The sequence below is a fragment of the Lepisosteus platostomus genome, chromosome 17 (assembly GCF_059453375.1).
Source record: "Lepisosteus platostomus isolate fLepPlt1 chromosome 17, fLepPlt1.hap1, whole genome shotgun sequence".
NCBI classification, from domain to species: Eukaryota; Metazoa; Chordata; class Actinopteri; order Semionotiformes; family Lepisosteidae; genus Lepisosteus; species Lepisosteus platostomus.
The window spans coordinates 22900652-22923742 of record NC_142627.1 but is presented as its reverse complement, the minus strand read 5'-3'; the positions used below and the strand labels follow the sequence as shown (position 1 = coordinate 22923742).

Below are 23091 nucleotides of genomic sequence, written 5' to 3'. Positions count from 1 at the left end.
TATTTTTCAATACAGGCCCTGTCCAGCAATTAACAGATACATTGAAGGTAAGACATCTACTGTAAGTGGAAAAAAATAGAGCAATACAATATCAACCCTCAGTTCTTCTCTTGTCTTTATGATCAAAAGCTAGTGATCTCTCACTGCAGGGTAGAATATAATGAAATGTGGTCATTAAATTTTTAGAAGGCATTAAGTTTACTATCTTTTTTTGAAGAAGAAAAAATCTTAATCTTATAAATACAAAAAACATTTGAACTAATCATAGACACATAGTTACATTGCACGCTGAAAGATACTCAGCTTTTTTGTGTGTTGTTTTCTACCTCAGAAAGAATGCCCCAGTGACTTGACATGGCCATACACATTTTATGAATGAGGAGCAGTGAATGTTTTTAAGGTGCTTTTCTCTTGGAAAGAGAAAATATACGGTCAAAATCTCATTTTGCTGCTTTGGGTTTTGTTTACATTCTTTGAAATACAAAGCTTTGTGTGTTAACATTTTTTTAAGTACAGAAATCAATCAAACTTATTTTGTTCTGAGAAACTGGCTTAAAGTGAGTGTATCTTTGGAATTAGTATAGTGTGCAACACTGAACAGATGTAGTATTTTAACAGTAATTAGGAAGAGCCCTTTCATCAGTTTCATTGGTTGCTCTGCACAGTACAATATCAGATACATGAAAACCAATGGGGTGCATCAGGACATGGGCGATGACATTGCATTCAGCCCTCTCATAGGACCAGAATACCTGCTACATATCGAAAAGTACTTCAGAGTAAGTAGAATCAAAATGTAACTTGACAAGGGAACGCTTTGACAAACAAAATGTGATAGATCAGCAAGACATCGGATGATTTGGCAATATTTTCATCAGAGAAACGGCCGTGGTGAAGTGTATTAGCTGCTGATCCTTTCAAAAGAAGTAACAATTATCCAAACCTGCACTTGAACTGAACACATTTTTTTTTCAGAATTTCTTCAAGTTTCAAGGGAACATAAAGCAAAAACTCCTGCTGGTTTACAGCTCATTGCTCTACATGAATTTACTTATTTGAATTATCTCAATAAAAATACAATTTCAGAACACACTTGGTTTACAATCTTCATTAGAGCTGATCTCGGTAGGAGAGAAATATTAGGTTAGGCTGACCTGGGTTATGACTGGGCAAAACTGCAATTCTGTCAGTTAGTTCAAAGCAAGATCAGGCAGGGTTCACAAGTTATGTTATTTCATGTTACTCAAAAGGATGAAAATGTTAGACTCAACAAACTTAATATCAAAATGTTAGCTCTCTCATACTGTATATCAGGGCATTTAATTTTTCAGTGTATTCCAAACAGATGGTGGTGATAAACACAATGTCTTCTACAGTGAGAAGCCATAGACTTGTGGTTGATTCTTGGATGTTTTGAGAATTAAGCATTATGCTTTTGAAAGCAACATACTACAGTACATAATTATCGTATAGAAACAATATACATATCAACTGTGAGTACCTTGATTTGAACGGATTGTGTTGTCTTATATAAATTCTTTATCAAAAGTTTAATGAGGTTTAAATGCATTTAAAAAGATACAGTATCAGCCACAATTGATTTACTTGGATTCTGATGTCATTAATTTGTTTATTGACCTCATGTGTTTCTGATTATTAATGATCGTCTGAACTGGAGAAGACCTTCCAATGCAGATGGTTAATATTTTCTGTTCTGAAATGTCAACATAAGACATTTTAATGGAGAACTACAGCAAAAGCTTTTGAAAGTACTTGACAACAATCCTTTTTAAGAAAAATATCCATATTGTCAAAACAATCATGTTAACTAATGAACTGTTAATTTATATAGAACGGAGAACAGGGAACCACTTACATGTTTGCATTAGTTACTGTATAATACAGGGGCTTCTTAGAAAACTATTTTCCCTCTGAAAACAGAGGGAAAGACTAGACTGGCAACATACATACATTTAGATGGCGAAGATCTCTGAGGAACAAGTAACTGAACATTTTTAAGTTATTCAGAAATTAATCTGACTTTAGTTGTCACTATGTCTATGGCAAAGGTGTAGTTTAAATAGAAATATATTGCGGAATGAGATACATCTGGTCAACAATCAACAGAAACAATGCAAAGGAAAGAAATAACGTATCTATAATGAAAATGAATGCTATAAAAAAGAGTGTCATCGATCATTTTTATGCATGGGAGGCAGAATTAAAGGTTTTGGTGTTCACAGACAAGTCTGGCCAACAAAACATTGGAATACCTTCTTTTTGTGAAAATTTTCCATAACTATATCTTCTGGAAATTATTTCTAGTACTTATTCATTTCACTCCATATTTTGTTGTGTTACAATGAAACACATTTTTAATCATAGTTTATTTTTATGTTATTGTAATAGTTTATTATTTACATTGTAATACATAATATAAAGAGGATCAGTAACTAATTTCCATAATTAGAGGCATTACAGTAACAAGATACATTCAATTCCTTTGACTTAACAGTATGATTCATAAATTTATACCTGTTTTAAATCAATACCCAGGCGATCTGCCAGAAAGGTAATGACACTGTTCACAAAGTGGGTACCATTATCCAAGTTTTCCTGGGATTCCACATCGGGGAAAGACATCCTGGAGTAGATGCTTAGCCACATTTTTGGGAAAAACTTCTACCCATCTAGAAAACATTTCTACGATCACCAGGCAGTACTTGTATCCGTTACATGGTGTTAATTCAATAAAATCCATCATAATGTGATCAAACGGATCATCTGGGACGGAGTGCGCTGAGGCCTGAGTTTTAGTGCCTTGTCCTACATTGTTTTGCTCCGTCTTGTTTTGAAATTGCGGAGCCGTTGCTGTACCAGTATTATCCTTTACAGAAAACCCTAGGATATAGACCACTGCCCTGACCTTTCATTGAATTTCAAACCACAGTTAATGTTAGGTTGTATTCTGTATCATGTAAAAAAATCAACCATTTCTACCCTTGGGGATACATATTTGAAATTATAATTCAGTTTAAGAAAATGTTCAGACCTATACATTTTGAGATAATATAAAATGTTTGTTTACTGACAAGACATTGGCATTTCTGTTTTGGAGACTCCTAAGAGCTTTGCCTTTTAAGCTCTGCTTTTTAATGGAAGAAAAAAATAGTAACAAATCTAAGCTCACTGTGTCTGGTGGTCTGCTCCTAAACCTTTGAAAAACTCCCATGTGATGGGAAATTTATAAGCTTCTGTTCTTTTTACAACATGCAGAAGATGTACTGTAGTTCTTAATAAGTTTTAGGTAGCTATCAGAATCTTGCTCTGCATTTTTTGACACAGACAAGTGACTTAATTCCTGTTAATCTTTTCATAAAGGATGCCAAATGCTTCCTCAAGCATGGAACTATAGAGTACCAAGAGACCAAAGAAATTCATTAAAGCCTGGCAAAGCATGATTTGTTGATCTGCTATTAATTCACCTTGAATTTCCTGAAGAGCAAGAACACTTCTATTCCCTCCTACCCCTTTGTGTTTAACCCATAGAGTATGCATTAATCATGACAGCTTCCATGTTTATATGAAAGGTGACAAAATGGAATTCAATTTATTTTGAATCTTTAAAGATGCATTCAAGTGCTTCCTATAACCACATAATCCTGATGATGGCATGGTGAATAATTACAAGGAACAATCAATTTAGTAATCTTCTTACGCAACTATGCTTTAAAAGAGCATGTGGCAGTAATATAAAAAAATCTAACATTAAGATAAAATACAAATTACAAAACAGAAGAAAATAAATCTGTCATGGATAAAAAAATCTAGACCAAGTTATTGTAGTTGTTGAATATCTTGTACATTTTTTAAAACAAAAAGTTGTCAGTAAAGTTCAATTAATATGCCCTATCTTGCGCATTATATTACAGGAAACAATTACACTACAGTTAATGGATTATTAGGGGGTAGGGGTGTCTATTTCTGCCAAATGCCTAATGATAAATCATTCATGATAAATCATGAAAAATGTTTTTCAGTTGAAAAACAAGCTTTCTAGTTGATTTGACTTATTTTTCTATCAATTATTCCTGAATTAAACCTATATAGTGTTTATTTTTTACCTGGTTTTATTATTTGTATATTTTACATACATTCACTGAACCATACGAAATACCAGCAACACTCATTGTAAGACATACCCCTATAGTACAAAATTGACATTTTTGCTTTTTAGACCTATTTAAAGGTATGTTGTTCAAAGGATGTTATTTATTATTTTCTTATTTTTGCACTGTCCATTATGACAGGAAAAGTCAGGTATTTTACAGACAAAATTCCTCTTTAGCAGGTTTTGTCCATTAACTTTGCAGTGAGTTAAACCGAAGGTTTACTGTATATTAAGCAGTCAGTATATACTGTATCAGTGCTTACTGATTCTATAATTTAAATGTAGTATTGTAGTGGTCTTTTGTATTTGCTAGTTTCTTAAATGTGGTTTCTGTTTTTGATATTTTTCTAGAGAAAAAAAAGACATCATTTTTCTCTGAGTTATCAATAGGGTTTACTGACCTGGAAGCTGCGTTTCCATGACAAAATACTGTACAAATTAACATTTACCTAATTTGCATAAACTGACAATAATAAACAAATTAATAATGTTAAATGGCTCTTACCAGCATAAACACGCCAAATATTCAACTAGTCGTTAATTACTGTAATTTTATTCAATTTTTTTACGATACGGTATGTGTGTTGGTGTCAAGCTTTCCAAATTCTATAGAGCAGTTTAAAAAAACACTGCCTTTTAATCTTGAGCTCTACTGTTACACATTGTTGCATACAAATATTGTAACAACTCTTTTGTACCGTAGTGCAGGACATTTCTGTAAAGTTTTCTCAATCCATTAATTTGTCTCTCACTATGTTTCAGAAATTGACAAAGGTGGTTGTGGGGACCCTGGAGTTCCAGCCTATGGGAAGAGGACTGGTAGCAGTTTTTTGCATGGGGACATGCTGACATTTGAGTGTCAGGCAGCTTTTGAATTGGTCGGAGAAAGGACAATCTCCTGCCAACAAAATAACCAGTGGTCTGGAAACAAACCCAGCTGTGTCTGTAAGAGTTATTTCAAATACATTACTGTAATTAATCAGCTTTGCCATAGAGAATGAACGATTAGACAAGCAAGCATCTACCATCGTTAGATGACAGTTACTATAAAAACAGTTTTGATTGACTTGTTGAAAGGCACAGTGCCCTTTGCAGGTAAGACAGTTGTGTTATGTAGATCAAGTTTTCATGATAGAATTACATTAGATATGCCCCTAGGTTGTAAATAAATAAAATAGACAGGTGTAATTTTAGTGTTATAGTTTGTTGGATACAGATGTCAGACATTTCATTATCAGCCCAGGAGCACTCATTGTATATAGTGTTATTAGCAGACTGCTTTGCTACTGGGCACTTTTTGATTTTTAAAAATGGATCGAATTAATCAGGCAGATATTAGGAATCCCAGATGTTCTGTTGTTCGGTGATACCTGCAGCAGTAGCTCTTTTGTTATGGCTTTTAGTCTCTTTCATGCAGAAGGGGTTATAATTATCAGAACATGGGTTTCTTTGAGATCCAGAGGGATAGAAATGCTAACTGTACACCTACTCAAAAGTTTGTTGCAGAATAAAAAGACATAAATTGATTAATAAAAGGATGGGTCTTCAGTTATACTGGATAGTGTATTTGGGGGAATGATGCAGATATAGCAGTAATGTAAAGTTCCTATAAACAGTTGCAAACCAGTGACAGATTATTATGTTCTTCCCTTTGTGCAGTCTCCTGCTTTTTTAATTTCACGGCTCCGTCGGGGATCATCCTGTCTCCCAATTACCCAGATGAGTATGGAAACAACATGAACTGTGTATGGCTGATTATTGCAGAGCCAGGTAGCAGAATACATCTGATCTTCAGTGATTTTGACGTGGAGCCCCAATTTGACTACTTAACAGTGAAGGACGAAGGAATATCTGAAGCAACTACATTTGGAACATTCTCTGGCAAAGATGTTCCTTCACAGATTGCCAGCAATGGTCATATCATGCGCTTGGAGTTTCAGTCCGACCACTCCAACACAGGAAGAGGATTCAACATAACATACACAAGTAAATATGACTCATATTGTTCTTCCCTGTCTTGTTATCTGATGTAAAACAAACTGCTGTGTTTATGCATGTGCATATACTGTGTTTGTTTATATACACCACATACAAACCCAATGTTTTTGTTTCATACCTGCTGCCTAAGGTGGAACTAAGCAATGGCTGTGAGACATAAGGTGAACCCATGTGCAGGGCGAGACAGAGGCCAAAAGGGAAGCTGCAGGTAGTGTGGTTTGGTAGCAGGCTGAATGTACAGTACAAGTAACACGTTATGCAGACAAGCACGGTCTGGTGTCATTTTCCAAACTTGTGAAGGTCAAAGCAGGGAAGACATTGTAGCAAAGCACTGAGGAAATCCAGGTCCTGAAAAAATCTAAAAGTCTGAAACTTAGAGGCAGAGTGTTGGTGTGATTCAAAAGTTGACGAAGAGGGGACAGGAGTCCAAGAGTTACCTGAGCAGAGAATGCAAAGAGGACGCTGAGAATCTGAGCACATGCTGGAGAGCAGACTCTATACTAGAGCCCCAAGGATTGTCAGTGCAGGTTTTAACTATCCTGAATCCACCTGAGGCGGGCATGGCTGTACATTATTCACAGGTGATTCAGGTTTCCTGTCAGAATGCATCTCCTTGGCAACCGGCACTGAGTGACAGCTCCTCAGAGCTCCAACAGGAGCGAGCCTGACATTTTGCTCATTTAACACGTTCAAAGTTGCGTGAATAAATTATGATGATGAGACAAATGCTGCGAACTCATACAGTCCTTTTGCAAATCTGTCATTGCAGAAGGGTAGAATTTGTTAAGATTAATATATAGTACTGTTGTTTTATAGATATATGCTTACAAAATATTATTTTGATTGAAGGTTGTATGCATTTGTCTTTCACCTCAATGTGCTATGGCAGGCATTACAATGAAAATGCTTAAAAATCTACATATTTTAAAGATAACAGAATAATCTCAAAGATAAGATAAATAAAGGGCAATCCACCATTGAATTCATGTACTTTGTCAGTAAGCTGCCTGTCAAGATGAGTTTACTGCTTTCCATTGAATATTATTATGCAAAGAGTTGTTTGTAGTCTCCCTTGATGAAAAACTGAGACATTAAGATTAACATGGATCTTCTTTTAAACTGTTTTCCCTTTTATTTATGTTATGAAAGGATAATCCCTGTCTGTTCAGCCTCACTTTCTCACGCTTTGTTGAAAACGTCACACGACCCAGATACCCAGTTAACCTGATGCAATGCATCAAAGATTGTGATAGCTCCCAAACATCATTTCTTCAATGTCAAAACCCCATGGTTCAGCATTGCTAACTATAGATTCTGACCAAGCTTGGTTAGTTTTATAGTTGAAAATAAATGTATATTTTACTTTTGAAATTCAGCATCAGAAAGCAGCTGCAAATTGTAAAACATTACTCTTCCCATTTCTAAAAGCCAACCATAAGTGGAAACCAGTCAAAACTGCTCACTGCCAATTCTGTGCCAACAGTTACTTTTAATCTGTGTATCCATTCAATTTAGCACAAAAAATAAAGTTCATTATCATCTTTTGATTTGCTCATCATTCATGAATTATTTAGATGAAGAAGAGAAAGTGACCACAATTAACTGTTTTTTCCCGAGCTATTGAAATACTTTTTGTCTTTCTGTTGTGATGTGCATGTATTTTTCTTGTTACCTCGAACAAAGGAGGTCAGCCCATAAAATATAAATGTCCTTATCTTTGTTTAACAAATTCTCTTCTGAAACATTCAGTCCTTTTAGAGGCTAATGCACACTGTGATAAAACCACTAACAGGATAACTTTCAAAAGGATTTTGGCTCCCTTGCAAAATTATATTCACTTTTTGTTACTAGCTTAAGAGTTATATCATTCCATTAGTATAAGAAAGTAACTATTTCTTGTGGGCTCACGCTATGCACTTTTTATACTTGCAGTGTATGTTTATATTCTTTTAATTTATCCAAAATCAAAAAGTCCAAGCCTGCAAAAGCCACGTTAAAAATACTCATTACTGATCAATATAGATAAACACACACAAATATAAAATGATCAAGACTGTTTGCAAGTGGGAATAGCTAGATTGTGCTGAATTACACTGATACTATACTGAGTTGAACTTAAGAGGATGAACATTGTTGTTTCAACTGTCCATAATCACTCACTTCACTCACTACAGTATACCAAATTGTTTCTGCTGTAGTATAAAACTGCTGGCCTTCTTTGAAAGAATTGCAACAGTTTTGTAAGCACATGTTTGTCCTACTGTAATCAGAAATAGAACTTGTATAACTTGTGAGGTTGTTGTCCTTTACTTTAGAGCTGTACTGCTGTATTCCTAATTTGTTTATTTCTGCTCTTCATTGTGCCTGTGAAAAATGTTTATGATTTTTAGGCCTAATGTACAGGACAAGGAACAATGTAGACTTGCAAATAGAGCCCTGAACTCGGATTTGGAAAAATTATGGGATCAGAATTTGATTGGGGTACTGCTGTGGTGCCTTTATACAAAGTATCTCTCTCTAAGTGCTTTAGCAAAATGTCCGGGTCTACATTGTTGTCGAATATCACTACTTATTGTAGTGTAGTTCAGTGGACATTTGAAGATAACTCCACTCCAACTTCTGATTTTTCCAAAATTCAGGAGGTTTCCTTGCTTTATTTGAAACAAACAAACAAACAGCCAATAAGAAAGTCTTGGCACTGGTGCAGTATTAAAAGTACAAATGCAGGTTCAACAAAAAGACTGTTTCTGCTTCTGCCTGTCAACTAATGAGAGTTTGTATTTGTTTCTCTCTCCCTCTCCAGCTTTTGGGCAGAATGAGTGCCATGACCCAGGCATCCCCATTAATGGCCAGCGATTCGGTGACAGGTTTCTACTGGGGAGTTCAGTATCTTTCAGCTGTGATGAAGGCTTTATAAAAACGCAAGGATCTGAGTCAATAACATGTGTGATGCAGGATGGTAATGTCGTCTGGAATTCAGCTGTCCCTAGATGTGAAGGTAGATATGTATTTTGACACTATTAAGTAAACATAATATGCAGTAAAGGAAAACTGCAGTATGTTCATTTTGTTTGGTGTTGGGAGACCACTAGGGGAATTTAGAGCTAACCTGTGAGGATGTGTTTTGTTTTAATGTAGCTGTAGCTTGTATACTTTTACAGAAAGTCCCTTTGGGTTTTGTGGTAGGTTTTTATAATTACAGAATGTTATTGGATTTTCCTCTTCAGAAACTGTAAACATATGTGATGGTTAAAGTACTCTACTACATCTTTTATGGAAGAACTCACATGTATAGCAAGGTATTTGATTGAGGAATATTATTTACATTGACTTTTATATTGTGTTTTGTTTAGAGACAATGTACAAGGATATCTTCATCCAAATCAATCTCTTCAATCATTACAATGTTAAATATCTAATGCTACAGTCACATAGCAGATAATGGCATGTGTAATAGTGGAATTTGAAAAGTGGTAGGTTGTGCTTCTAAAGAAATCTTTAAGAAATAATATCTTACTTCTTACATGTCATGTCCAATAGATATGACAATAGCAAACAACTTCACACAAGAGAGAAGGCAGGGCTGTTTTAGTATCAGGCTGTACTTCCAGTATCATATCCGATGGAAGCTAGTCTCCATACTGAGTAGTGAGGATATACGCTTGGTCACGACTGCTTTGTTCGATAATAATAATACTTTGTGGCAGATTTGACTTTGGCCAATTTCCATCACATCTGCAAAATGCCTCAGACATTATTGTTGATCCATTGGTCTGAAAAGGTGGAAGAAGTCTGGAGGGATTATTTTTGTTATTTTAAGGTTAACATAGGTTAAGGAGTCTGGGCAGCTAGCCATTGCCTCCTATATTTGCCACCTGATACACTACTTGTAAATCTTTTCAATGGGTTCAGGACGTAGCAGGACAAAGTCATCGATGAGGAAGCATTGACAGGTTTAGATGGCAGGCACTGCTGAAATACAGCTTGTAGAGTAGTGGCCAATTGTTCAGTCAAGTTTATAGAAAGCAGCATGTAGGAGTGACACTAGATACAGTAACTGTTGCTTTCGTATTAGCACAGTGAATGCAGGAAATGCTGGTCTAAAAACTTTTGTTTATACCCTAGTGAGCTGATGATTGGCAGAAACAGGAATCTGTATTTTTCCCAAACTTCAATCATAAATTCCAGTTAAAACAATAACAAAAATTCTACACAAGTTTTGACACTTGAAACCCAACTTACCATTCTAGATTTGCATGATTCTGTTTGTCGCCCTTTGTACACTTCCTCACGATGAATATTTGCTGTAGAACTGTAACAAAAGCTGTTCTTGCTTTTGTGCTTTTATTTTTATCGTATCAAATTAAATTAATATAATTTTAAAACACGTAGCTGATGCTGACTTTTACACTGTTTTTTCTAAGTAGTGTGTGTACCAAAATGTACAAGTTCAAACAAAAAGCCCAATTACTACTTTAATATAAAGAGATGAATGAGAATATAAATTCTCAATTCCTCTAGCATGGTAAATAAATATATATTCTTCTAACACTAGTCATCAAGAAAAAAAAATAATCGTCACATTAATATTTGCATATGTGTGGTCAATAAATGTATTATTAATTAAATTTACTATTATATTAATGTGGGTCGTTAAAAGTTATTTTAAGAAGTTCGCATTTTATTGTTATTTATGTGATGGGTGCCTGGATTTAAAATGTATGCATGCTGTCTCGAGTTCAGCCAGTTCACTGGGTCCCTCAATGCCTGTTGTGGACGGCATGACTGAACTAAAACAGCTCATTTGAGCTGAAATGCTGAAGTCATGCTGTGCAGTGGCGGAGAATACTCAGCATCATCCTCACTGTGTTTTCTTCTGTTCGGTTTCAGCCCCTTGTGGTGGTCATTTAACAGCACCAGCAGGCGTCCTTCTGTCCCCCGGGTGGCCAGGGTACTATAAGGACTCATTAAACTGCGAATGGGTCATTGAAGCAAGAAAGGACCATGCCATCAAAATATCCTTTGAAAGGTCTTAATTATCTGATTTAACCTTTTTGTTTCCTCTGTATTAAAAAAAAACATAGCATACGTCAATTTTAACTTATCGCAGACAGTATGTTGTGAAAAAAGCTGCATGTCTTTGGTAGGACAAGACTTTGATAGTCTTGGTTACGAGCAATTAAGGTATCTAATTTCACTTTTGTTCTTGTTATGCACTACTGGTACATGCAATTAAAGCTTTACAATATTCCTTTGCTGGTTTGTGCCCAGGTCATGTAATTAGCAGTAGTGTGCTTTTGGCTGAGTGCTGCCAATACAGAGAGGGCATTCTGGGAGGTGCCTTCTGTATTTCTGTGGGCATTCTTATGAATGAGAAATGTATTTCTCCCCAGTTGGCAATAACTCTCCTGAATGTCACTGTGGAGCTGGCAGTATGTGAAGTGACAAATGGCTCTAATACATGGATATAGTGGAGTAGCACATCCTGAGGTCCTTATTATCTTAAGGGAAATTTAGGGTGTTAGTGTTGCTGCCTCACAGCTCTTAAATCTTGGGTTCAATTCCTGGCTGGGGTGCCATATGTGTAACGATTAAATGATTCTTCCAATATTTATGTGTGTTTTCTTTAGGGGCACTGGATTTTTCCAATTTCCCACAGACACGTTAGCTAGGTTTAATGGTCTAGTCTAAATTGCCCCTTTCTTTGTGGTCCTGCAACAGCCAGATCCCATCCAGGACAAGAGTGGTTATATGCTAGCAGCCCTGGCGTATGCCCTGTGTTTCTGGGGATGGAGTCTGGGTTTTGTGACAGCCCATTAGGCATGTCATAACGGGATCTTTAAAAAACAGATTGACCCACCCAGAAAGCTGCCCCTTCCTGGTCTTCAAGCAGCTGGTCTCGTGGCCAAGAGCAGCAGCTCCTTGCCCCAGAGGTCCAGGCTGGGCTGCACTCTCACAGTTGCCATAATTCCTACAAGAACAAGCAGTTACCATAAAAGAGAATGGAGGGACAGAAGCTTGTTACAAAACAGTTTAAAAACAAATATTCAGATGCAACCGCAGTTTTTAACAACACGCCTATCTCCTGTTTGAATGTTACAAAGCAGATGTTTATATGGAGAATTTAACTCAGTAACCAAATTATTTAAGACACTGTAAGGATTTTGCATCGGCTGCAAGGCCTCATTTAAAAACAGTTTTTAATTTTGTTTTCAGGTTTCAGACTGAAGTTAACTATGACACTTTAGAGATCCGAGATGGGCCTGCTAACTCCTCGCCATTAATAGGGGAATACCATGGCACTCAGGCTCCTCATTTCCTCATTAGCACCAGTAATCACATGTACCTCCTGTTCACCACGGACAACAGCCGCTCCAGCGTGGGCTTCCAGATTCGATATGAAAGTGAGTTCTTGATGTGGACTTGGAGTTCCTTCTCAGTCAAAGGAAGGTTCTGTCTCAAAGGATGGCCTCCTTAATCATAAAGCAGTGCATTTGAAAGCATCCGTTTATTTTGCAAAATATGTATCAGCTAATGGATTTTTTTCACAGTTCAGATGTGCTCTGCACTGTGACGGCTTTTAGAAAATGACCTGTTTTTTTTACCAATAACAAAGTTAGGATTTATTTTTTCTTGACACTGTTTTAAAGAATATTGTATATCACTCTCGATTTTACTGGTATTTTTATAATTTTAAGCACTTTCTATGCTATTTTTTTCCTCTTGCAATTTTTATACAGTAACAATAAGATATACAAATTTATTAGAATAAATCTGCAAATACCACCTTCCAGCAGTATATAACTTATTCCTTAACCCTTTCAATTTTAAAATATATAATTTTGTACATAAATTGGTAGAAAACACAAAATAGTTGTAATGTATTATTATTATCACAAAGATGTTTTATAATTGGAAATGTACATTTTGGTTAATGTTTAATAGTGTTTAGATAAAATATACACATTCTTAAAACAGTATATCTTGCTTTGAGAAAATAATGTAACATCATTCTTATTATACAGTATATAGTTCATCTGTTGTGGCAAATATGATCATGCTCATTTGTTCCTCTTGGAAAAACGTTTAGTTTTATAAGCTGTGTATTGAAGTATTTCTATCAGACAGCCATATGACAGAATGTCATGGAAGACGCATTGCAATAATGTCTTTGAGATGAAGGGTATTATATGCTGTAATATTGCAATGCAATGATTTATATACAGTACTTGATGACTCTGCAGGAACAAAAACTTGATTTAAAAGGCACTCCTGTAAGATTCTTGATAAACAAATGTTTATTTTCTACCAAGGTATGTCAGCAAATGTTGACATTTAGTGGATTTAGCACTCCCATGTAGTACCAATTAGAGTGACATTAATGTAAGTAAAAGCAGTATGTTCCTGACACATGGCCACACTGAGTTCTCTGCTAATTCAGCTAGTTAACTGAGAAGTGCAAAGCAAGGAAAACTGGAATGACATGAGCCACAGTTTCTACATATACACTCTTCTTCAATTTTGTTGCAGTTTTTTGCGATCGGATCACAATAAGGAATCCGACTCTGAAAGACAATACAGCCATCTACTGCTTTACTTCATTTTTAAAACTATGCTATTATCGTCTTCTCCGTGATCAGTAGCAGATATCCTACATCTTTTCTAAGTAATGGTGAATACTACACATGGCCATATTTTCTTATTTCTTTCTTTGTTTCTGCAGGCATCATGATGGAATCAGATTCCTGTTTAGATCCCGGTATTCCTGTAAATGGAAAACGTCACGGCAACAGCTTCGCAATTGGGTCCAGAGTGACATTCAGCTGTGATCAAGGATATACTCTCAGCGATGAAGAGCCTCTTGTCTGTGAGAGGAGCCATCAGTGGAACCACGCACTGCCCAGCTGCGATGGTGAGATTCCCTCGTTCTGGAAGGCTGAAAGTGTAATTATAAAAATATCGTGGAGTCACCAGAGACTACACTCATTCCCTTTCATGGAACTTAATGAAAAAATCTTGCTTCCACACTGCATCTGCTCCATTGTTCCAAAAAAGCACAGTGAGGCTGGTTCTGTGATGCTCTGTAGAAATAAGTAATTTTCTTGAGGAAATAGCCTGAATAGGATATCTTCAATCAATTCACGACCAGGCTACAGAACCTAGAATTGAATAGAATTTTTTTTATTGGCTGAAGGGGTTCACAAGAAATGAAAGTGTAATGTATTATATGTATAAAGGGAATTAACTTTTATGTACATGTATTTTACATTATGTATATAGTGAGAACCTTGCTTAAATAAGTCCAATAAGGCCTTTGTATGTCTCGTCTGTTGCTGAATCTACCCATATCTTACAGTCATCTTCATCAAAGACAGCAGTGGGCATGATTCTCTGTGAGGGTGATTCATGAGCTGAATCTCTGCCTTCCCGTTTAAATCACTTCTTTTCCTATTTGACTTTAATATCTCATATTCAGACACTTTTTATGCTGTATATGTACCAATACATTTTATTGCCTGCAAAAATCTGGATTCTTGCCATAAGCAGTCCAGTTACACATTACTCACTGCCAACGTTTCTCTCCGGTAATAATGACAATTGCCTGAAGGTCTGAGCTGCAGCTGTTACTTATTGGGAATATCCCCATTTCCTAACACGTCCCAGCTTAAGCACTGTGTAAAAAAATGATAAAAGATTTTTTAGATTTTTCTGACTTTAATATAAATGTCAACCATAGAAACCATGCATAAGACGTATTGAAGAATTATTCCTGGTGTTCTGTGTTTCTATTATAATTCTTTATGCTATAATACTGCCACACATCAGTCGTTTACATGCAATTTCATTCACATTGCATCGCCAAAATAAACATTGCTCTTACTATCTGAGTACTTCTTGCCTAGAGCGCATCATGTTTCAGCACTATTTGTGACCTCAGGGAGTAGACATTCAAATACTCTGATTAAGGAGAAATAAAACCTCACCAATGGCGAGGGTGATATTTGCATAAATCTTAGAAAAGCACACTTGCACACTGCATCTGGTTTCATGAAATGCCCACTGAAGTCATGCCACTGACTGAGGTCAATGTGTCTTGAAGCAAGAGATGGTCATTGATTCCTTTTTTCACATCAGTGTTTTAAGACAGTGTAGGAACTTATATTATAATACCTAGGAAACATTCCTATGGTTTTCTGAACACTTAAGCTATTTTGTTCAGATTCAGTAATCTTGGGCTGGTATCATAAATCCTAGGTGTTAAATTCTCAAGTCCATGCTGTTTGTCAGCATCATCTGCTGTCATAAACAGTCCCTCTATGTGGACAGAGAGTGTGTCTAAATGTCCCTGCATTTCACTCCTCACTGTAACACTACAATGACACAAGCCTAAACTAAGATAAGAGATAAGATAAGACTTTATTAATCCCGAAGGGGAATTGAGGTGTTACAGCAGCCCAGCACAAGAAAGGCAAGACAGACATCAAACAAGACAGACATTGAGATAGGCTAAAATTAAAAGTAAACTACAACATTAGAGTAATTAAATAAGTATATAGAATACAAAATAAAATAAAAAGAATTAGAAAAAACAGATGTGTGCAAAATATGTTAATAGTCACTGTAAAACAGTAAAAGATGTGCAAAATGCACATAGGTAGGTACAAATTGAAAATACCACAGTAAAAACAGTATATCAATGCAATGTCCAAAAGTACATGAGTGCAACATGCTGTTTATAGATGAGCAGATGAAGGGCTAGCAGTCCTAGCCTGGGGCAGTGTTATACACCCTGACACCCGCTGGGAGGAAGAACTTAAGAAAACGTTCCCTTGAACACTGTAGCTGGAGCAGCCTGTTACTAAAAGTGCTCCGCTGTCTAATAGCAGTCCCATGTAGCGGATGAGAGGCGTTGTTCATGATGGCTTGGACAGTATTCTCCTCTCTACCACCACCTCCAAGGGGTCTAGGCTCAGCCCCAAAACAGATCCAGCCTTCTTGATGAATTTAATGAGCCTATTTACATCTCTTGCCATGATGCTGCTGCCCCGGCACACAACAGCGTAGAAGATGGCCGCTTCCACCACTGATTCATAAAAAATGTGTAGCAGTGTTCCACACACACCAAAGGACCTGGGCCTCCTAAAAAAATAGTCGGCTCTGACCTTTCCTGTTCAGGGCGTCAGTGTGAGCAGTCCACTCCGGTTTATCATCCAGGTGTACCCCTAGGTATTTGTACGACTGCACCGTTCATGTCTAGAATCACTAATTACTAAGAAAAGTATCTTAATCTTTCTTTGCTAGCATCCTAAAGGTTTATCATGTGTACTTTTTGTCAGTGTATTGCTCAAAATTAAATGCTTGTTGAGGTTATTGAATTCAGTGCCTGTCAGCAAAAGATTCTAATCACTGGGAAACAATTGGGTGAAATGACATAAAACACAAGATGAATGTCACCAATGTCCCGTTCATTTCTGCTGAAGAAATGAACAGGTTAGGGGGATGAGTCTTACTAAATGCACATAGTCGCCTGGTGGGCTTTCTTGTAATTAAGTGATGCTTGTTTGTTTCATGAAGACAGTCTTAGTGATTGAATAACGATTTATACCTCTGGGATATATGGTGATTTATACAGCGTATTACCTGTGCAGTCATCACCAATCATTCCACAGCCCAAGACATAATGCAGCTTGATATATTGACAGAAGATATGATAAAATATAAATTGTTGAAAATGCATACCATTAGGTGTGTGAAATCTTAAGCAAAAGATATATTAAAATAAATAAACGTATAAAATATTCTAGATAAAATTGTGTTATAGTCAATTTACCTTTTTAGATTTGTTACCAAATAAAACAATTCAACACTCCATTCCCCAGTGCCCCTTTGCCTCACTGGTTTAGATTTATTAATCAATTTCTTACTGTACATTATCATAGTCAAATAAGTAGAAAGTACTGACAACACAGCAAATAGTAGTTTTAGTATCACCTTCAGTTGATTTATTTTTTCCTCAGTGGGTGGGTGTAGGAGTAAAATGAAATTCTTTTTCTCTTTCTTTCCATTTTCTGACCTTGCAAATAAGAGTTTCTGCTTTTCTTATCATGCTCTATGAATGATGAATTCAGCAGGTTTTGGGGTTTTTACTAGTTAATAGTTAATATTTATTAAGTTTTCTTTTTGGATACACTTCAGCTATTTTCATAAAGTTTTTCATGTACAGTATGTAAGCTATTCCTTACCCTATCAGGAAGACTGTACTTAGGGATAATGTTTCTATAAGAATATACTTCTCAAAATGTAGAATAGATATAGTAGATTATGGACAAAATGTTTTTAATGTTGTAGTTTCTCACCATTAATGCAACTTGTACAAAAATTGAACTGAACTGCATATATATACAGTACATGCACTATATAGTGCATATTTGATAATATCTGTGATGTTGACTGTTATATTATCTTGTACAGAAAAGGAGAAAAAAAAAGTTACAGATGAGAGGAGACCATTAGCTCAATTTTGCTCATTTGGATGCTAGTAGCCTATCCTAGGATCTCATCCTGCCCTTTCAGGAAGAAACACAGGAAAAATGGTTGGACCCATTGCATCCATAACTCTTTGCGTAAAGAAAATCTCCTTGATTTCAGTCCTAAACACACTTCTTTTTAGTTTCAGCTTGGAACAATAACAATTGAATTCCCACTGCCATAATATTTTTCCTTTACTTATATCCACATTTCTGCTCTTTTATTATAAGATTACAGTATATTTGCATAGTGAAATGAAATGCTGATGTTTCCACTCATGTTTAGCGTAGATAAGCTTGTATTCCTTTTCAAACACACATTGTCTCTTACAATGTTCTGTACTGTATATTATGTGTTCTTTCTGGAAAGCTTTGTGCGGTGGTTACATTCATGGAAGAAGTGGTACTGTGCTGTCACCTGGGTTTCCGGATTTCTATCCAAATTCTTTGAACTGCACTTGGACCATTGAGGTATCTCATGGAAAAGGTAAGAGCAATGATTTAAATCCCTTTAAAAGGATGATGGAGTAAAGCTGAAGACGTCAGCATATGTTATCCTCTTACACTGTGCGTTTGAAACTGACTGTCATTTATTATGTGCAGGGTTAGAACAAAATGAAGTGCTTTATTTTTATTCTTTTTCTACTGATTTCTGCCATGCAGTCAGAGTTGCCAGAAAAGTGGAAGGAAAATGAAAATATCTCTCATATAAAAATTAATTGACAATATCTTCCAGAATGTTGCATGCAACATAAATATTTATAGCTGCATTTAGATGATACAACTGCACTTGTATCATCAGCTAATCTGGAGAGTAATTATGATTTAATGTGCTTAGGCATGTAGTTAGTGTTGATTGAAACTTACAGCCAAGACAGGCAGAACATAGTTTCAATCAACACTAACTACTAGGCTATAAGGAGGGTTATGAATTATAAATCTGCGTCTACTTCATGGCTTCAGCGAGTTCCCAAACCCCCCAATTGTCTCCTCTCACATTTCCAGGAGTACAGCTTTTTTTTCACACCTTTCACCTGGAGGATTCTCACGACTATTTGCTGATCACGGAAGACGGAAGCTTTACGGAGCCTGTTGCAAGGCTGACTGGCTCTGTCCTGCCGCCCTCCATCAAAGCAGGCCTGTTCGGCACTTTCAGTGCACAGCTGCGGTTCGTTTCCGACTTCTCCATGTCATACGAAGGCTTTAACATTACTTTTTCAGGTGAGAGTGCTTTCATTTGCTTTCTACTTTTTTTTCCCCAATGTGCTGTTTCAGATGCGCCCAGTATCCACAAATGAATGATGATACATGATAAGCACAGGTGGGCCCGATTTTAAGGAATATTATAGGAACACTTTCTCTGTCATGTTCTTAGCTTTCTGTAACAACTGCTAACTATCTTCTGACCAGCCGCTCACATAATATTTGAAGTAAACTAAAGCAGGGAAAATAATAGATTGTCAAATATGTAAAGATGTAAAATCTGGAGTCTCTAAATGCACTCCCAAATAAATTTTACCCAACAAAAAAAGCTGTCTAGAATCACAAAGTTGTAAATTGTTGAGCTACAGTATAAGATGTAAAATATAACAAAATAACCAAATAAATGGTGGATAAAATATTCCAAAATTAGAGTATACACCTTGATCATTCAAGATTTCAGGCTCTTTACTTTGGTCCAGTAACATCGTGGGACTGTTTGGAGGATGCAAATGAAAATCCCAAGATCAGTATGTAATATTCCCATCATTAGCACAGATGAATGCATGGCATCTGCACAGTACCTCACAGTACCTGCCTCAGGGGTGTGTTCTGGCTTTTGTAACAGCCATCTGAAGGCAATTATGGGGTGCATTACCCTGATCCATCTGTCTCGTACCATAGTCGTTAAACATGCACGTGTTGAATATCATTACGTAATGATTGCCAATGTAATATGTTAGAAGTGTACTATTGGTCTTCCTGTATAATCACAGTTTGCAGCAAGTCTGAGACTTTCCCATTTCTCAGCTTTTCTTGTGTTCAACAAATATTTTAGACTACACATACAGTTCAAGGAATGTGTGCTTGAACACCTTACTTCCTTGACAGTATTCAAGAGAAACATTTGTTTGTTTGCAGTGCATACAAACACAACAATTAACTGAGTGCTATATCCATTGTTATGTCCTAGTGTGTTCCACACTTCCACACTTCCTGACTTTGATTGTTCTCCCTCCCCCATTGGTCCATCATTTCATCATTGTTTCCGTATTGCATCATCATCAATCAGCTTCTCGGCCAATCAGGACACAGCTTATTCAGTATATAACTTGGGGGTTTTCAGAATGAAGGGGCCTTTCGTTTGACTTCGGTGCCATTCGGCTTAGCCTTCGTTTCGCTTCGTTTCGCTTCGTTTCGCTTCGTTTCGCTTCGTTTCGCTTCGTTTCGCTTCGTTTCGCTTCGTTTCGGTTCGTTTCGCTTCGCTTCTTGATTTAAAGGAATAAAATGGAATAAAATGGATATGGAATGGAAATGGAATAAATGAAAATAAAGTGGAAAGATGAAACTCCTAATTTGTAGTACTTCAGATATTCAGATATTCACAACTTCATACTACATAGTTTTAAAATTAATTTATATTAGTAATGTCCTATAGGGGTATGTCAATCATTTATGAAGTATGTTTGTTTCATATGCTTCAGCAAATTATATAGAATACTGTTTATTTATGCTACATGAAAGAAAAAGCTTGTTTATTTATGATAAAAAGACACACAAAGGATTTTTATTGACTGTGTTGATTGCAGCTGTATTGCAGCTATTAAAAAATAAGATAGAAGATCCAGAAGGCATGTAAACAGGTATACTGTATATTTACTTGTAATAGTGTATTTTGGGGCTGAAAACATGACGTTCATAATGTAACGGACACTCTGCAATAACGTACACATCTTCTCCCCTATTAGTCTGTTAAACTGTATTTAAATTTATAACCCCCCTCAGCTGTCTCCCATAAGTGACTCTAGTACTTTGTTTACAGAATACAATCTTGAACCTTGTGATGATCCCGGAGTTCCAGCGTTCAGTAGGAGAATTGGCTTCCAGTTTGGAGTTGGGGACTCCTTAATATTTTCCTGCTTCCCTGGCTACAGACTTGAAGGCAATAACAAGATCACCTGTTTAGGAGGTGGCCGGCGTGTTTGGAGTGCACCTCTGCCAAGGTGTGTGGGTAGGTGGTCACATGCTTTCATTTCATTCATATGAATTTGGACAGCACATTGCATACATCAGAAGACAGTGATACTGTACCTATTGGGTGATTAAATTCTGTAGATGAGGCTTGTTGTGCTTGTTCAGATTAGTAGACAGAAATACTAGATACTCCTGTTATTTCTTGAAAGTATTACAGTTTTTGTTCTGTGAGAGTCTCGTATTATTTCTTACATTTGCCAGACATCTTCAAAGTATTAAAATAAATGGTTATTAGTAGGTGTGCAAGACATGTGCAAGATCTGCTTCCTACAATGATCATAAATAGATAAGCAAATTTTAAGACATTCCTTTTTTGACATGATTCTGTGAAGAATAGGATCATACTGATTGAGCAAAGGCATCGAAAATATTTTACAAATAAACGACACAACTCAGCCTGGCAAAGTATGCTGTATTTGTTCTTTACTGATTGAAACATTTGAGATTACTTTGTTACACTTTAGTGAAGCATCTTTAATCTGTGTTCTGCTATTCTGGTATGAGCTTCTGTATGATTTCTCTGGGACAAAATCAGGACAATTAGGGATTTATCCATGATTACATTTCCTTTCAGACAGATGAATTAGAGGCAACGTCTGCACTAGCACAGTACAAATAAAATCAGCAATCAGAGGCAATACTCCATGTTATCTTTCTTTTCCCATCTCATAAGAACTAGGTTTCCATGGATGCACTTCAATTTAATTACAGTGGCTCACTAGACCACAAACTCTAATAAAACATAATAATTAAACCAACAGATTTAAATATTCTGCCACTAAGGGCCAAGCTATCTTATTAGGTTATAAAACAACAACAGAATATAAAATACATGATATTCAAAAATAAGAAGTGCAAACAGCAATTATTAATAATAATAGCAATAAATTATATTCAGTTTCAGAATGTTTAATAGCATTCTAAAATATCACTTTCTTCAGGAAATTCAGGAAAAGGTAAACAAACCTGTACACAACACCGAAGTGTTTAACAACTACTATCCCTTTGCTAATTTTCCTCAGCTCACAAAAATTATGGAATCTTTGAATAATTAATTTCAATGATCTTTTGTTGTAATTTTAAACCTTGAATCTGATGTGCTCTTCGAGTCTTTATAGGGTTTAAACAGACACAGCAATGAAATAGCCCATGTTTAGATAAATTAGTTATTTGATAATGGTTCATGACTTTTGAGTGATCTCATATTCTTCTCCTTCTGATTGTATATTATGGTACTGTTATTCATAGCATCCTACTGGACAACTTGGAAATTTCATTGGTTTAAATGTCATTTCTCTGGTGATGTCCACCTTACCCAGAGGATCTGTGCTGAGACCTTGACTATCTGTTGTCTCTCGATCAGATAATTTGCTATCATGGACCTGTGTTTCACTGCTATGCTGATGACACTTATTTATTTGCAGACCAAATCAGACACTACCGCTGCTGCTTCTGCTCTTTCCAGGTGTCTGTCTGAGATTAGATATGTATTCAGTAGATGTGCTGAAAACCTACCAGTCAAAGCGAATCCCTCTTCAATGTATTTTTCAAAGTATTTGTTTTTTTATACATCCTGATTTGTTGTACTCAGTAAGTCAAGTGAAGACTTCAGCTGGTTTGTACTAGTATTTGTAGTTTCAGATGTAGTTTGTGTGTTCGTTTTAACACTTACAGTACTGTCTTTAGGATTTTAATATCCAATGAATCCATAAATGATTTAATATCCAATGAATCCATTTCACTATAAGCAACTCACAACGATACGAATGGGAATAGTGCTTTTGTTGCCACACTGTAAAGTGATTAGATGTAGAGTAGATGGTGCATATGATCATTTTCTTATTAATATGTTTGAAACTGAAATGATCAAGTACAATTTCACAGGTGAGGTGCAATGAATTGAAAGTTAATAGTGTAAAAAACTAAAATAAATAAATAGAATATTAGGTGTATGGTATGCATAATGCAGTCTTAGAACTGGTCCTTAGATATCAAACAGGCTTCATTTGTAGAGAATACTTTGGTCCATGTGTTAACTGGAATTTAGAAGGACTTTCGAGGTTCCATTTCTCCTATATAATGTATTGAATTATCTAAACTAATATTATATTCATGACCAATTAAATGAATGAATGTGGGATCTGCTGTTTCAGGCTTTCT

At 36.1% G+C, this 23091-nt stretch overlaps 1 protein-coding gene across 1 annotated transcript in view; it reads left to right on the top strand.

Moving 5' to 3' along the window:
- LOC148646414 (CUB and sushi domain-containing protein 1-like) overlaps positions 1 to 23091 on the top strand; it is a 611078-nt gene that overhangs the window by 474404 nt on the left and 113583 nt on the right. The window contains exons 13-21 of the mRNA XM_088609709.1: positions 4934 to 5116; positions 5831 to 6157; positions 8973 to 9167; positions 11060 to 11198; positions 12386 to 12573; positions 13893 to 14081; positions 18068 to 18184; positions 18703 to 18918; positions 20720 to 20908. Coding sequence (XP_088465835.1) covers positions 4934 to 5116; positions 5831 to 6157; positions 8973 to 9167; positions 11060 to 11198; positions 12386 to 12573; positions 13893 to 14081; positions 18068 to 18184; positions 18703 to 18918; positions 20720 to 20908 — 1743 coding nt within the window. The remainder of the gene's footprint in view (positions 1 to 4933; positions 5117 to 5830; positions 6158 to 8972; positions 9168 to 11059; positions 11199 to 12385; positions 12574 to 13892; positions 14082 to 18067; positions 18185 to 18702; positions 18919 to 20719; positions 20909 to 23091) is intronic.